The following is a 17,053-nucleotide window of genomic DNA, read 5'->3' on the forward strand; positions in this document are numbered from 1 at the left end:
GGCCGAGAATTTCGCCTGTGGAACGCCTTTGGAACGGCTTTGATTCAGACGCCGTACTTTTCATGTGCCGATCCTAATTCATTATACATTATACGTTATAATAATGTATTTTGCCGGAGTTTGACTTGTTTTATCGGAACTGTATTAGGAACGGCCTCGGAACGGCCAAAAAGTACGGCGTCTGAATCAAGAGGCGTACTTTTGTCAATTTGGGTCGGTCCAAATTCGAATTGAGTTCGGCTCATGAAAAGTACGGCGTCTGAACTGGGCCTTAGTCTACTAACTATGGCCAGAGTCAGCAGAGTCCGCGTTCTTGGTGCTGACCAAAACAAAAGCGGCTTTTGGTGAAGAGTCTCGACAGTCTATGTGTTCTTTTTACTCAGTCGTCTATGAATGCGGCATGTGCATGCAGCATCTAGTCATTCAAGGCATGGGTGGACTAAACTTGATAGTGTTACGTCACCGTTTCGGTCAACTTCGCCTTTTCCGCTCACACGGTGTTGGCAAATCTCTGACATTTTTCAAGAATCTCATCTGATTTTGGTCCCTTCCCTGCCGCTTTTGAGTCATTTCACTGTAACTAAAATCCCTGTAAGACGGAAACTTGGAGCCGGTCCCTACGGTGTCCGTAGTATGTAGGTAGAGTTAACCGTAGTATGTATTTTTAGTTAAAATGGCCATCTGACAAACAGTATTTTTATCAGTATGCATCCAGGCACAGATGAAAAAAATGACCATATGGAAAAAAGCCTTGTGCACTTTCTTGTGAATTAATGCTGTAACCACAATTTGGCCAACTGTGGTGCAGGTTGATGAGTATAGCATGCTGGTTCAGCGGATTGGCAGGTGGAAAGCTCATCCCTAGCCTCCGTTTAAGAGTGCGCGATCGCGAGAAGGCCGCGCGAGGAAAATTCCACTACTCGTCCTTTTTTCTTGTAGCCGACGAAAGCCTCATTTCTTTGTCAGTCAAGTCACAAACCGCAAAGTTATACTGGATAAAACTCAAAATTGAGAGAAACAATCAATCACTTTCCCACAAAACCAGCGGACAACCACAACAGATATGGTATTCAGTTCAGAGTGAGGACTGGGCTTCACGTACCAAAATGTGTCATTACCAATGCGACTGCTAATTAAAATTCTACAATGTAAAGAATTAAATGACTGCTTATCAGCAACGAAAAGCAGTTTAATAAGTGCTGTATAATTTTTTAGGTATTTAGTTTTCTTTTCCAAAAAACTTACAAATTCCTCCAAACGTCATTCTTTTCCCTTAAAACGAGCCGGTAACTGCGCCATTTTCTCCACCAGTAATGCGATCATATCTTCGTCGCGTTTCTCTATCGCGATATGAAAAGGAATATACTTCTCGATCGTTTCAGCGTATAAGTCAGCTCCGTTGCAAATCAACAGGCGAGCGAGTTCCACATGACCGCCAAGAACAGCCGCGTGAAGAGCAGTCCAATCTTCGCTATCCACAGTGTTAATTTTCGCGCCACAATCTAACAGTGCCTTTACACATTCCAGCCTCCCTTCGAACGCTGCTTCGTGAATCAGTGGAACGCCACTTTTGCTCATTTCGTTGACCTTAATTCCTTCCTCTTTGACAATTCGAGGGATCTCGTCGGGTTTGTTGTTCATTACCGCCTCCCGGAGGTTACTACTGTAGCTCCTACGGCGCTCCGATTTGTACTTCAATTTAAAACTATTCACGCACAATTTATCCGCAGTTTTCTTGACATCTCCGTTGCCAGAATTTCCTTCATCCTCCCATAAATCGATTTTTATTTTGGGTGTTTGCCGCTTTGTCGCCATTTGAACTATCGCAGGTTCACACTTTTGCTGTAATTAAATGAAACTGAAGGCGAATCTGGCTTGTTCAAATGCCATTAAAGACGTACTTTCTTGCAAAGATCGCGCGTGGGGTCAGTCTTCGTGCGCTCGCGGAGAAGAAAACACCATTTGTTTACCATCAAATTGCACTCCCTTTGCTTCTTGTCTCGGACGGAGTTAGCTCACCAAGTTTTAATAACAACTGCACTTTTGACGTGCGTCAGACAATGACAAGTTCTCATGGGAGAGATTAGCGGGTTGTTGGGAAGAACGCTAATTTTATGCGACTTAAAAGGCAAACAAAGTGACTGCTCTTTGAAATGCGAACAAACGTCCAAAACTAGCGATTATATTTGGCCACAAGTCACGAAAAGCTCAATTCCGACTTCTTTCGTGCTTAATAACTAGAAATCAATATGGCGTGCAGGATATTTTAGAAACCTAATGAAATAACGGGCAAAAACTAAGTCAGCTAATACTTCTTTTGTTTCGGCGTCGCGGCGTTAATTATGTCGACATGAAAGAAAAATCTGCAAATTACAGCCTTTTAGTCATTTAAACAAACAAAACCCTTCTAACGACGAATTTGCGAAAATGAAAATATCGCTTCCGGATACAGACTGCCTGGGAAATTTGACAAGGTAATTATCATAATTATCCCGATCAAAGGTGGATAAAAATATTGTTTTATAAACCTATAATTTATCTTACCCACAGCGCAAACCTAATCCTAAATCCTTAATTAAATAAAAAGGCAAGTTAGAATGAGTCACAACTGAATTGTTTTGTACAGTTCTTTTGAAAGATGTGTTACATCTTTATGGTTTCCTGTGCTATGTAGAATGCGTAGGATGTAATTTACTGGAAAAGAAAAGAACGGGAACAAAGATAAAGTTCCCGCCTTATTTTACATCAAAGACTCCGGTAGTGTTGTCATCAATAAAAATATTTAACATTGCTTCTACTCTCTCTTCCGCGGAGGCCTCTTATTTTTTCGTACGGGCTGGGAAATGGGGAGATGTGAAAATTAAGCGTGCGGAGCCTGGAGAGAATTGAAACGAAAGCGCGCGGGGGTCTCTGGGAAGGGAAAAGGCATGCGTTTTTCGCCTTCCTCCACTGAAGGAGCTTCTGCGGAGGAGAGAGTTGCGTCTATAACTTCCAATGAGAGCTACGTTGTTTTCATGCCCTCGCCAGCCGTTTTTTTGCCCCGTACAAGCATCGAGCTTTAGTAATTTCAGAACAAGGAGTCAACTACAAACCGGCTTCATCATTAAATCATGCTCGGAGAAAACGTGATTAATCATCTACGAAAGATTTGAAAACATTTTCACTCTACTTTACAAGTATGTCAAGCCAGTGCAAAGCATAACATGCCAGCCGTATATACGCATGGTTTCGTTTAGTTGCGGCTGTTAACATTGTTGCAATTGTTCTAGACTACTGGTAGTCTGTCTTTTCTTTTAGGGTCTAAGTAGCGCGCGCATATACTAATCTGTAGAGACGCGAGCCGCAAACTTACGGATGAACGAGAAAGGGATTTTCCTCGATCGCGCGGGGTGAGAGCGCGCGCTCTCTTGTCCTTCCCCAATCTCTCCTCGCGCGTACTGAACCTTCTCCTAAGCCTTATACTGCCTTACAAATTTCGAGAGAAAAACAGACTGCAAGCAGTCTACAATTGTTCTCTCTGACATGTAGCAGTGACAAGATTATGTGTTGTTCACAGAGATGGGACGTAGAGCGGGGACATGTAGCAGCAACAAAAATCTCAATGTGTACTGGGGTGGGGGAGGGTAGAGGTATTTTCTGAAGGAGCATGTCGCAGCGACGTCCTCTCGTGTGTGCTGATTATTTTTTGGCAAGCATAATACGAACTTTGAAGCCGTTTTGTCCCTGCGACATGTTGCACGGAATTCAACTCGTTCAAGTTCGTGCAACATGTCGCAAGGACAAAATGTTGCACGTGCCAAAAATTATCATAACACACGCGAGGGGATGTGTCGCTGCTACATGTCCCTGGGGCATGTCCCCACTACAGTTACTTGTGTGTGTACACATCTTGATTTTGTTGCTGCTACATGTCCCCGCGACACGTCCCTGCTGCATGTCCCTTCTCGACCCTTCAGTGTGAACAATACATGATTTTGTCGTTGCTACATGTCGCTGCGCCGGCCTCAAGAGTCCTCATGGGCCCGATGAGGATAAGTAAGTAAGTAAGTAAGTACATGTCGCTGCGACGTGTTCCTGCGTCTTGTCCCCACGTGTGCGGGGACCTTTAAAGCAAAAGTATTACTTTTTCTTACCTGCTTGACACGAATCGAGTTGAATTAGCAATAAAGTTTACGCTACTTAAATCACCGGAAATCCGGTCGTCAAGTGCCACCATACTATACTGGTTTTAAAATAATCTTTTAAAAACAATTACGTGACAAAATATGAAAACCGCGAGAGTTTGACACGCATATCACTCCCAATTCAAATTAATGACAACCACATCCCGTCTGGTATTGTAGCTAAGAAGCGTACAGTAACAAAAAACCCAATTTTGAAAGCTTTTTGTTTCACTTCGTGCTTAGGAAAAAAGGGCATACATACTTGCTGGGACTTGTTTCTTTTCGCAATGTCTCGTGACGTCACGCTAGTGGGATCACGTCACGAGACGAAGCCAACACGCACACGCAATTTCACAGGCCGAAAAAGAAAAATACGTCACATATCGTTGAGGTCAAGTCTTCGATTATTCTCTTTATTATTTTTGAAAAAACGAGTCGGAACACGTCATTTATCAGTTTTTCCAAGTAGTCAAAAACAAAGCATCCTATGAATGGAGGAGTTAACAGTTTATTTTTGGAGGTAATGTTATTGTTGATTATGAAAACATTAATGTTGTTTTTAGTCCCTATCTTAGATTAGTTAAGCGGTTCTACAAACAATCGGCGTGACCCCTTAGACTGAAAAACAGCACTGTAGCATATATTACCCAAGATTAAGACGCATTGTACACGCTCCCGTGATTTCTCGTTATTTTACAGCGGGTTGCCAGCGGAATATTTTACGGTGTGATTACAAAGCTCGCACAAGCAAATCATTTCAACATCCCATTTACCGATTTCAACTGGAGTGAAACAACGTCAATACAAAACTCATCGACTTGTTAAAATCACATCGTGACTTGAGTTTTATTGATGCGTGGAGGGCATGTTGGAGTAGCAGTAAATCTCTTTGATCAGATAAATGTCCGCTGCTTTCATCTAAAGAACGCATATGCTTTTGGCTCACAGTATGATGGCTGAGCGCAACAAAAGACGAGCCCTTCTTTCCGAGACTGATGCAGCTAATTTAGCATCTGGAACTTTCTTGTATCCGAAAACTGTTTTACCGAGAGCGGCTTCGACACCGGAAATACCACTGGAAATCCGTAGCTCGTCTAAAGATTATTCCGTAGAGGAAAACAACGTATGTAAAAGGAAATACAGTCGTCCTCGGAGTGTCAGCTTCCACCCAGACATACGGCTATATTACGCCGCCACAACCAACGATTTAGAGGAGGTTAAGATGTTGGTAGAGTCGGGAATGGCTGACGTGAACGCCACCAACCCGGCCGAGGGCGCTACCGCGTTACACGGTGCCGCCTACGAAGGACACGTTGATTGTCTTCGGTATCTTCTTGAAAACGGCGCAGACGTGAACATTCATGACGATGATGGCTGGACGTCGCTACACGCCGCCGTGATTGGGAAGAAAAGGAAATGTGTTGAACTTTTATTGAAAGCAAACTGTGACCCTTTTGCCGAGACCATCGATGGCTTGACGCCATTTCAAATGGCCATAGAAATAGGGAATGATAAAATTCTAAGACAGTTCGTAAAGAGGTTTAGTTCGATGATGGATGACGACTCTGTCCCAGAGACATCAGTATGAATTCTGTGAATTCAGGTTGTTAGCAGTGATCGGAAAATTGACAGATCTTTTAAGAAAAGTGTGGACATGGACTAGTGTTAATTGAGTTGACGCCGGCCTCTTCTATGCAATACTCAGCCAAACAGGAAAGAGGCGAAGTATAAAGTGTATATAGATTTTTCTTTACTTCAAATTCAATCTTCAAAAAAAAAAAAAAAAACTGATCTAACCGTACGTTTCACCTTAGCACCCTTCACCGTCGAGGCTTAAACCTATTGATCACAATTTTAGGGAATAAAGTTGAGCCTCTACAAATCAAAGTTTTGTTAACTATTTTGAATGTTGACTCATTACTATGGCGTATTGTCTTTCTCAAGAGGAGCACGCTTTGGCATGGCTTCTAACCCATTCAAAATGCTTGATGCGTTACAAATTTGCTATATAATAGTTCAGGGCTGTTAGTCCAAATATAACGACCCTTGTTATTACTCACCCTGTGGGAGTCATTACCGTTGGAGTGGAACTGAATGATATACGACCCCCCCCCCCCCCCCAATACATCAGACATGCTTCATGTCACGCGCGCGCGTTTTCGCGAACTGGAGGATCACGCGAGGACGATTAGCAGCCTCCTCAAGAAATCAAACTTGTCGCCAAATGCAAATTAGGTGAAAAGCTACTAAGACTTCTTAAATACATCTCTAGTACCTTTGCAGAGAACTGCATAAAGACGTTGACGCTAGTTTATTCTCCAAAATCGCATGACGTGACAAAAAGGGCACATGACAGTCCAATTTATAGGACTATGAGTTTCCGAATGGAGAGGAGAAGTCTGTCTACTTACTGAAAATCCGATTACGCCTTCAAATTATTGGGGTTATATTTACCACTGACCCCAATTTTCCACGTCACAAGCTTGCACGGGACCGAAATAAACTATACTGTTTCAGTGATAAAGTAATGATTTTCTAAGTCAGTTGCTTAAGATCATCTGTTGAAGTGTGCAGAAACACTGAAAACACTCTCAGCATATTTGGTCCATCTTCAGCACTATAATGAACCGACGTTATAGAAGATTCCTGCAAATGCAGTTATAATCACTTCACCACACAGGTCTTCATTTAATTCACTTTAATTTGTCTTAAGTAGTGACGCACGAGGTCTTTGACAACCGTTACAAAATCTTTCTAGTAAAATTAACTTAGCGAAAGAAGTACGTGTTGTCTGTGAAAATACAGGATGCAAATGCAAGATTTTTAGAAAACAGCAGAGTTCCGGGTCCTCTTTAGCAAAACAGTTTGTTATAAGTTTGAACAGTGGTCAAAAGTGGTCAGGATGAGTAGTTACAGGTTTGAGGCCTGGGTCAGAGTTCAGTCGTTGATCCTCTCCTGTAGCTAATTGCTGTATCGTTTGACGCGACAATCTACAATTATGTCTCAAAAGAAGATTATTTTTTACTAATTGTTAATATTATATTACGGCAAATTCTTAGCCAGACTTAGGACTTGGCAATTTGTTTAATGAAGACAAACTGCTACCCCGGCTGATCAGTGCTGTGTAATGTTACGGGAGAAATTTCCCTGTTTCAGTCATTTCTGTGTTTATCCTTATTAAGCATTTAAAATCTTTCAAAAAGCCAACAGTAGTTTTAAAGTAAAAAACAAACGCTTGTTAAGTTCAATCTTATATTTTTATTCAACTACTTGTATATTTGTCAGCTGTTCTTAGTTAATTTCTTTGTAAGATATTCGTTTGTACTGAACTGTGTACTTTTCGCTTAGTCATGTTGAACTTTGTACTTGTACATCTACGGACTTAAGATAATTTCTTTGTTTGATATTCATATTGCATCAGCTTCTTTCGAAAGGATATGATGCAATACACATCACAGTAAAGATTCCTATGGACAGGACCCACTGTAGTAGAAAGAAAAACAATTAAAGTTTAGAAAGTCTTTACTCTAAGAATCCTGTCGTGATTCGGGTCTATCGGCATTCCCTCAATTCAAATGTTTAAAAAACGTGTTTAATCACAAATGTGATTAAAATCAATGATTTCAAGTCATTAACGGTCTCATATTATTAATCTCATTATTTTTGCGCGTTTTGAGCCAAGAAGGCCAAACTCAGAAATCCTGGCGATTCCATTTTCGTACCCAGAGCCCTTCGATCCACTTGGCCGGTAGTCCTGGGCACAAGAGGCTCCGATCAAATTTTATAACTTCCGCCGGTCTCTTGCCATGACTGTAACTCAACCTCGTCTCCAGGGTCTTCTCCGTTTTCAAAATGGCGGCTGGTCGGCGGCTCGTCGTCTTCTCAAGACGAGCCACCATTTTGAAAACTCGTCGCCGGAAGGACCCTGGGGACGAGGTTGGACTGTAACGGTGGTAATCTAGAATGGGGTGAAGATGACTCAAAAACTTCCAGTTCTCTGTAGATGTTTTTGTAGCCTTTTATATATTTTAAGAAATTTGAAACTTGCGAAAACATTTAATCGTGAACTTCTGCTACTGCGTGTTTTGTCCTCGATTTGTCTGGCCTGCTAAGCGGTGAAATATGAGCATGAAGGCATTTAATTATAACTTACAATGGTGCCAAAGTTATAAATTCGTAACAGGTCAAAATTAAAGTCTTCCAAACATTGAAAAATAAACATTTTCCTTGGGGGTTGGAGTCTAACCGAGGTCTACATTTTGGTCATTTTCCATCAAGATAGCCGGTATGGTGGTATTCATATTATTATGCAAATGCTCTCTGCCAGAAGGCAAACATTGGAAAGAAGACAATTCTTGGAAAATAGTCACAGTCGAGAGCCAAGTTATGAAATATTGATGGTGTTACCTTGACTTGCTAACGACACGACACATCTTTTTATCTTTTTAACAAAGTGTAAAAATTCTAGAAAACTTCGCAGAATATCCTCTATTACAATTCGAAAAGAAAAACTACGAAAACCCTTATTATAAGCACTAAGAACCCGATTGAAATTCCCGATACTTACTTGCTTGCCTCATCAGAAACCAGTTGCACAATTTGCATTACAATATAAAACAAACTTGGCTATCGTGAATGGGTCCTGTCGATTCCAAAGATACAGCTTCTAATTCATGCAAGTGCAAAATTGAGGCCCCTTGAATTTGCCTCTTATAGATAGCACGCATCACTGAAACATCTGCATATATACCTGTCTGATCCGCTTCAAAATCGAAACGGAGATAATACGCAAGCGAAATGCCTCGAGGGACTTAATTTCATGTCGAAATTGCCCTCGATAAAAAAATAAAAAGTTAACATCAATTTAAAGAAAGAAGAAAATCGGACTTTTTTTTAAATTATTTTCACATACAGCTAAATGTTTAACACTTCGCAAAGAAGAAATTTGGAATGTAAATTGCGTCTGAGCGAAATACTCCAAGGGACTTTCATGTCGAAGTTCTCCCCAACACAAACTGACTAAAATCCGTTTAAATGGGTCAAATTTATTTTAAAAATAATTGTCTTTCCATATGCATTAAAGAGTTTACTTGCTGAAGATAAAATCAGGAATGTAAATTAATGTATTTTATTTTTACCTTAGGCTAATCCGTAAAATAAGCTACACTTTCAAAATCATTGTTGTATTAAGTGACTTTAAAAAATAAAATATTCTTCAATTCTATGGTAAAAGTCCATTTTTTCGGAAAAAATTCATTTCACTTAAAGATTTGTCCAGCTGTTTCCTAGAATGTCTAAAATAGCATGTTTTATAGTACAGGTTTACTTAATAATACTTTCTTTTGACAAAATATTGCCAATTGATTTCTTTTAAAAAATAAGACATTTGTCTTTGTCATGGAAATTGTAAGTTGAAGCCACCCCTTACAAATGTTAATTTGCCGTCTCCTGAAGAAAGTCATGAAATCCTCTTTAAACATCTTTAAAACCCTGTACTAAAAACAGAAAATCCTTGTTAATTCTTCGCAACCTTCGGTCATCTTTGCTCGGCTTTTGCTTCTTAAAATTAGCACCTTTTAAAACCATCCTTTACAAGAACAATTTATTTTGCATGTGAAATTATCTAAATGTCCTAAGGTGGGGATTAAGTATTGTTGTGATAAGTAATGGACACAAAGTTAAAAGCAGCCAATGAAATCGTTGTTTGCAACATCACCTGCGTAAGAACGGAAACGAATTCGCCTCGGTTGTAAAGTGTAGCTATATATGAATCAGGTGCGAGACGCAATTCAAGTTAAACAAACCCACAGGAAGTTCTTCTGAATCTCTTCCTTCTCAAAGAATGGTGGAAAACGACGAAAAGCCATGGCCCGAGCCAGCTCCAGACTGGCCAGAAGCGAAAGAAGTTTGGAAATGGGGTTGGCCGTTTCACGTTTATTTCTTTGCAGTGTTGTATTGCTTTGTCGTCATTCGAGGCCTTTACGTCTTGATCAGGCACGGGAAAGTGCATTCTTGGAGGAAGAACCATCGCTTCTTACTGAACTTGCTTCTTTTGGCGTTTGGCACAACTCGGGCGCTATTTCTGATTTGGGATCCGTATGGCTCGAACCCAAACCATACCAAAACAGAGCTCATCATTTGTATCATAACTTTTGGCGTCGGAACAGCGTGCATAACTTCAGCGTTCAGTTTTTTATTGCTAATCGTGCTCGAGAGCACCCGCATCTCGCTTGCGCCGAGCAAGTTTCAAAACCGAACGTTCCTGCTCGGAGTTTTGACAGTCAACGTGGGTTACGTGGTAATATCCGACTTAATTGTTGCTCATTTTCATGAAGCTATGGTAATGATCTTAATTTGCCAAATAACGTTCGCTCTCTGGGGATTTCTCATCGCACTGGGTTATGCATTCGCTGCGGTGCGACTATGGCGCAACCTGACGGCCTCGCGCCAGACCGCTCAGTACGACCCGGGTCTCGCTGCTGAAGGCAAAAAGATAACACGGCTGGTCAGCTTGCTGTATTCGGCGGCGATCTGTGGAGTGGTTCTGTTTTCCACAATTGTTTACACGGCTCTTGGCGAGACAGGAGTGTACAATGAGTCAGGTGAAGTGAGTAATTGGCCGTGGTTTGCGGTGCAGACATTGCTAAGGACGTGTGAGGTGTTCATGTGCTTGGTTATATTTTTGATTGCGCTGAAGACAAGCACTGCCAACTCTACGAACAACAATCGAGTCGACAGTGTCTCGAAAGTAACGACCTAATGTTGCCCGAGTAAATGAACTGCTTGTTCAGCTTTTCGAGCCCGAAGTCCTCAATGAGCCTTCGAGAAAAACTAGACTAATCATGTAAACTGCATTAAAAATCCCAGCAACGTGAGAAGCTTCGAGAAAATTAGACTAATAAACTGCATTAAAAAAAAAGGAAGCTTTCAATAAAATTTTCGTCACCATGCAAATGTTTTAAATTAACTCAGGCGGGATAAATAAATAACAATTTTCTTTCTTAAATAGACAATATATTGACAAGCTGCTTTTTCTTTAAAGATTAATATCGAGATAAAAATGTTAATTTTGTCCCCGTTTAATTTGCTCAAACAACTGGTTTTGTAGTTAAAAACCAGTTTTGAATCTAACCTTCGAATTAATTGTTATTTATCTCAGTGAAAGCACACATATCTCACAAATTAAAATCAGTTATTTCAAAGTAGATTTATAATTTCGCGTGTCTTAACCACGATGCAGCAACTACAATTAAGGTAGGGTCAATATAATAGAGTTGTTCCGCACAAGAACCTTAGAGATGTAAATTTCCATTTCGTAACCTTAGGGCCTGTTTATATGGAGGAGAGTTGTCCCTGGTAGGAGGGCTACCCTCTCCCCCGAGCTATCTTTTGCCGAGAACGCCGGTTTAATTTGCATGCCTAAGGTTACAAAGCAGAAATTTGCATCTGTAAGGTTTTTGTGCGGAACAGCTCCAATGAGTCGTAAAAAATGAAAGTTACAATGCTGACAGAGAACTCCGGTCCCTTTTATCAAATATTTCATTTCTGAAAATAATTGGCCATCAAATATGTTCGCTTTAGGCACTTGGTGACGTTACATATCCCTTGCGTTGTTTTCTTCTACATTTATTCCAAGACCGCCATTGGATTATTAATCAACAGCTAAATATAACCCAATTTTTTGAAAAAAAAATTGGATCGACTGGACCGAACCAAAGAGAAGGTCCGCAAACCTGCCGAAAGGCATCATCCCATGAAATATCACATCAATACGTAATGAACAAGCAAGTTTGATAAAGTTTCTTACAGCTTTGCTCAGCAAAAATAAACATCAATCTCGAGAAAAAGATTCTTCAAGCCACTTTTGATATTGTCAAGTAGGACAAATAAAAAAACGGAAAAATTTTTCCTTTTCGTGTCCAATGTTCAGTAAGAAACAGATGCGCGCGAAAATAATTTATAAGCCGTCTGGATCCGTGGTCAATTTTGCAAAATTCTGACCGCTCAGCGAACCAATCAAAACGTTTATTTTCATCGTGGGCCAACTTTTAAAGGAACCAATAGGATTTTAATGTCTGTTACGCTACGCAACGAGCGGGTTTGGCTGGGAATGCAAAGGGGCGAGGCATCAGCGATCTAGCCCCCGAAGTGAAGGCGGGGACCCGACTGAGAGGTAGGTGCTTGGACGGTTGCTATGGAAACCAACTCCACAGCGAGACCCTTTGCACGAGTCACACTGGCCAAAGCCAGTGGAGAAAAGGAAAGAAAAAGGGGGTATATAGAGGAGTGTGGGAGACGAAAAACAAACTACTTGCAGCTAGCGAGCAAACTGCGAATGTACGCGTCAGCATGACGACAGCGCGCGAAAGACGTGGTGCGCGAGGGCGAGGCTGAGCCAAGACGAGCAAGGTTGTCTAGCCCGTCCCAATTTCTGAGCATGCACAGAATCTGTATTTCCAGCCAATCAGATTTGTCAGAATTGACAATGAGTCCTTGTATCGCGTGACAGATATGACTTTTTGCTGACCTTTTTAATGGTAAGAAGATCGTTTTTTTCCATACTTCAGCCTGATTTATCCACGGAAATCTTTCGTTTCCATTCTCGTCCCCAGAGCCCTAATTGGTTTTTTTTTTAGATCATCGTGTCATTGAAACGAGGTGTTCTGGGGACAAGATTAATAAACGAAGTGACAAAAATTATTCGAACTCCTTGGTGATGGCCAGCTGCCATTTTGAATAAAAAGGACGCAGATTATATGCAAATATTATTGTGCACTTTTTATCGTCAATGGTTGTGTTTCCATCTCAGTTCGTATAAAAGACAACAATCGCGACAAAAAAGTTTTCGTTTTACTAACAGTTTATCTTCCGTCGTGAATTACAACAGGAAAAACATGAAAAATTACCAAAAACATTTTTTAAGCTGCTATCTTAATCAACAAAACAAGAATCATTGAAATTATATTGTACGTGTTTATTTCTTTTTTAATGGCTCGGTTGCTATCTTAAATTAAACGAACAGGAATCATGAAAAAGATTTTTTTCTTGTTAATAGTCCAGCTGCCATCTTGAATGAAAAGAACAAAAATCGTGGAAACGGTCTATAAAATCTTCTAGGCTCAACTAGTAAAAATTGAACAGAATTCTTTTTTCGCTAGCTAACATTGTCCTGAAGATCAGAGATTTTAGGAATTGCAGAGACACTTTAATCGTTTTTCTTTTCGCCTGTTTTAGAGCTTCGAACATTTAAGATCTGTGAAACGTTCGGTTCCTTTCTGGAAAAGCGAATTCCAAGCTTTACGTTTCCTTAAACTGCTTAAAGTTTAAGGAATGGACGCGCTAAGCCACCGCCAAAAAAAACGATGTCGATTTTTTAATATTGCCACCAACCGAACAGCAGACAAATGAGATCTTAAAACGATTTAGTTTGTTTAATACTAAACGCTACTGTTGGTCCTTGTAATGTTGAGTGTGTTTACGATAATATTGAGCTGTCTGAGGGAACACAATACTTCATCTGCGTCAACAACTCTGAGAGGCAGTGTCGGCCTTTCAAATCACACAGACGGAATCAATTTCTCTCACTTTGTACGATGCTTTATTTGTCTCAGTTGTCAAGCACTGAATAATGACGATTTTCAATTAATCATCCGCAAAGGAAAACAATATACCAAACCACAGAGCATGTGAGCAACAAAGAAAAGTGATCGACGCTGCAATATTCTGCCTCTTGTTTAAGACAGCATCGTTTGAAATTAGGGATTAAGCGAATAATAAGCCAGGGCTGGACCGCGCTGTTTTTGAAAAGAACGTTTAGAAAATTGACTATTTTAAAACAGCTTACTTAGGAGGAATTTATTACTTGTACTGAATAAAGGAATAGCAGATTAAGTGTCGGATAATTACTACTCTTAAAATTACTATAATTGGACGCGGAGCAAGGGTAGTGAGAGCTTTCATTAACGCGATTGATGGGTGTTCGGCCTTTCATATTGAAATTTGTCCTAAAATAATATTTGCCAATGCAAACAAATTTACAATTGAGCGGAATTAATATACCAGGCGTTCGCTTTTGAAGTTTTGTGAATTTTAATTACGGTTTTCATGTTGATGACTTCTGCGTCACGAGTAATACGGAAAATTTTCTGATTTAACAAGAAATCGATTGCGGGTACAAAGCTGAATTCAGGTGAAAAGTATCTGATGCTTCCAAGAATCGCTTCTGCTGAAATCTGCGTCAAGAAAACGAGAAACAGCGCTTGCAACGGGTTCAAAACATCCGGTTTGAAAACATTTTGTTGAAAAAAAAAAACGGGTGCTGTTTTCTTCGCGATTAAAGTGTACTTACATACGGCGTAAAGTACACTCGAGCCCGTTAAACAAGTTGTCAAGACTCCGTTCGCTGATATAACCAGGCAAGAAAAACTGGCCTTTCCAGTTTCTAAGACAACGAAAATAGCATCCGATATGATGCTATAATATGGAAGCCAGTGCAAATCTCGACACACGGAAAACGACATTTCCAAAGTACTGAAACCCAGCACCGAGGCGACAAACGCAACTGTGAAAACTCGAAACATTCATGTAAAAATCTTACAACTGTGGATTAATTCCTTGGTGAAATGGAAGCGTCTGCCGCAGAAGAAAGTACAGACAGCGCAAAAGCGTTTAAAAGTTGTGGGAGGACAGGCCGGCGCGGAGCCTGCATTGACACGGATATTACGCGTGATAAGCTACAAGATATTATTCACAAGGTTGAAAAAGTCTGTTTGGATGAAACAGAAAACTCACAATCGAATCAAGGCGAAAAGGGGACGTAGCACAAACATTAAAGGATTTATACTCGTATTTATCGTTTTTTAGACCAAGCGCTTGGAAACTGGAAAGACACTGCGCTGAAATCCCGCCTTCTAAACCTGGCGCGCGGAGTTTTGCGTCACTTGAAGTTTTAATACTAGTACGTCGATATTGTAATTGGATGTTTGTCTGATCATGAAAATGCTTTTTTTTTGCTTCATGGATAACAGCATTCCGGTAAAAAAAAAATATCAACGTATGAAACATCTGACATGAAGTGGCAGGTTCTTTGACAGTTTCATCGCATAATGCTGTTAGTAAACAAACCTCGATTCTTGTTTGCATTAAAACTTGGCGATTATATTATTCGACTTTCAAGAAATGATATTGAACGTCGGAGAGAAGGCGATTTAGTGTCTTCTTTGGTAATTGTATATTTACATTTTTTTACAAAAGGATGCATTCAACTTAAAAAAAAATTGAGAAAAAAAGATCTTTTTTTGGTTAGTAGTTGTTGTTTTTAATACGTCTTATATTTGCCAAAGCGCTCGCTTTCCTGTTGATTTCCAATTTCACGGTCGATGCGATTCGTGAGTTTGAATAAATATTTACTTTTTCGTTTTAGAAAGCTTGTGATATTATAACAAACATGGTCACGCTGAATGCAAAGCGAGAACAATGTTTATCTTTTAATTTTTTCTAAAAATAATGTCGAGAGCAGCAGGTGGACAGAGGGGATTGTGAATTTTACAGTTGAATTGCGTCAAGTTATTTATATTATACTTTACGCGAATTTCACTGATTTGTTAAAACTCAAGTGCTGCAATATTTCAAAATATCGCAATTTTTTCAACAATTTTTAAACTAAGTATTTGTGGATGCAAAAATTTCGTTTTGCTTTTGAATAAAAATGTGCAACGCGTTCTGGCGAACTCTTTTTTTTTTTTTCAATCAATCAAGAGCCAAACTTATTTGGCCAAGTGATTAAACCAATCAGGTGCCAAACTTATTCGGCCACGTGATTTGGCGAAACGCAAATTTACCCGCGCTTGGCACGGGTACTTTATTTACTAACAGTGGACTGGATTGATGGATAGGTGGATCGGTGGGAAAATCGATCAAGGTGACATGACTGCGTGTGTACTTGTCCAGTGTAGACAATTTTAGAATTCAATGTTTTTAAGTGTTTTTATTCATAGCAAAATACAAGTGTTGCCAGCAACTTTTTCGGCATTTGTTCGTCTACTGAAAATAAAATACTTAGAAACCCAACGCTGTACAGAACACGAGAAAAAAGTTTGAACATTTATCCAAATTTACATGTTAGCGATTGACAATCTTGAACAATAAGATCCTTAACCAACCATGATTTGGCCCAAGAAACTTTCCCTCCATTGACACTGGTTAGATGTTTTTTGTTAGCCTGTTCCAGGCTTTTGGTTAGTTGGGGAGTAGTGCGATAGAGCAGTTTTCACTTGAGTGTCGAAAGTAAATTGCGTTTGCTTTGGTTTTGCATTACTACGCTTAGTGATTGGCTTAAAAATCTCGCGCCACTTTCTCAGCCAATCAGAACTAAAACCAAAACCAATCGTGACTCGCTCGCGCACGTTTTCCCGCGCTTCGTGCCAGCTACATGTATTTGCTTCGAGTTTTGATTGGTTCACTGGATTGTCTGTGTCCTTTGTGATTGGCCAGAGTAATTACTTTGGTTTTGGTTTTACGACACTCAATTGAAAACTGCTCTAACTGGGGGAGGGTGGAGTGGGAGGGGAAAGGGAGAGGAAAGTGGTGTGGAGAAGTCCCTCGCAATTTTTTCCACTCGCCGTTTTTCGCGCTGCCGGTTTTCAACTAACTGAACGCCTGGAGCAGGCTATTTTTTTTTTTTTGCTTCGAGTTATTTGCCGCGGTAGTGATTCGGCAGATGTTGTGACGACTTGGTTTTCGTTTCTCGAAAGTCATTGTAAAGGTAACCCGTTTATGGTTATAATAAAGAGCGTAATACAATTGGATCTCATTCTGTGTGAACAGTTTCAAGATAAATACGGTGCGACTGGAATACAGTAAAAACCTGGGAGTAAGAACCCTATTTTTTC

General features: G+C 40.2%; 3 protein-coding genes across 3 annotated transcripts; 2 read left to right on the top strand and 1 right to left on the bottom strand.

Annotated features, from left to right (window-relative positions):
* Positions 1-110: 110 nt before the first annotated feature.
* LOC144651546 (uncharacterized) lies at positions 111-2,040 on the bottom strand. Its single transcript, XM_078511512.1, has one exon. It carries the CDS (start codon positions 1,813-1,815, stop codon positions 1,261-1,263), a length of 555 nt encoding a protein of 184 aa, XP_078367638.1. The 5' UTR covers positions 1,816-2,040; the 3' UTR covers positions 111-1,260.
* A 2,532-nt stretch (positions 2,041-4,572) lies between these two features.
* On the top strand, positions 4,573-7,688 carry LOC144649557 (uncharacterized). The gene is made up of 2 exons (XM_078509069.1): positions 4,573-4,683; positions 4,863-7,688. The coding sequence occupies exon 2, from the start codon at positions 5,095-5,097 to the stop codon at positions 5,749-5,751; it is 657 nt and encodes a 218-aa protein (XP_078365195.1). The 5' UTR covers positions 4,573-4,683; positions 4,863-5,094; the 3' UTR covers positions 5,752-7,688.
* Positions 7,689-9,453: 1,765 nt separating this feature from the next.
* LOC144652390 (uncharacterized) lies at positions 9,454-11,325 on the top strand. Its single transcript, XM_078512405.1, has one exon. It carries the CDS (start codon positions 10,006-10,008, stop codon positions 10,921-10,923), a length of 918 nt encoding a protein of 305 aa, XP_078368531.1. The 5' UTR covers positions 9,454-10,005; the 3' UTR covers positions 10,924-11,325.
* Positions 11,326-17,053: the final 5,728 nt, after the last annotated feature.

This window comes from Oculina patagonica, chromosome 4, assembly GCF_052425735.1.
Source record: "Oculina patagonica isolate OP01 chromosome 4, crgOcupat, whole genome shotgun sequence".
Lineage (NCBI taxonomy): Eukaryota > Metazoa > Cnidaria > Anthozoa > Scleractinia > Oculinidae > Oculina > Oculina patagonica.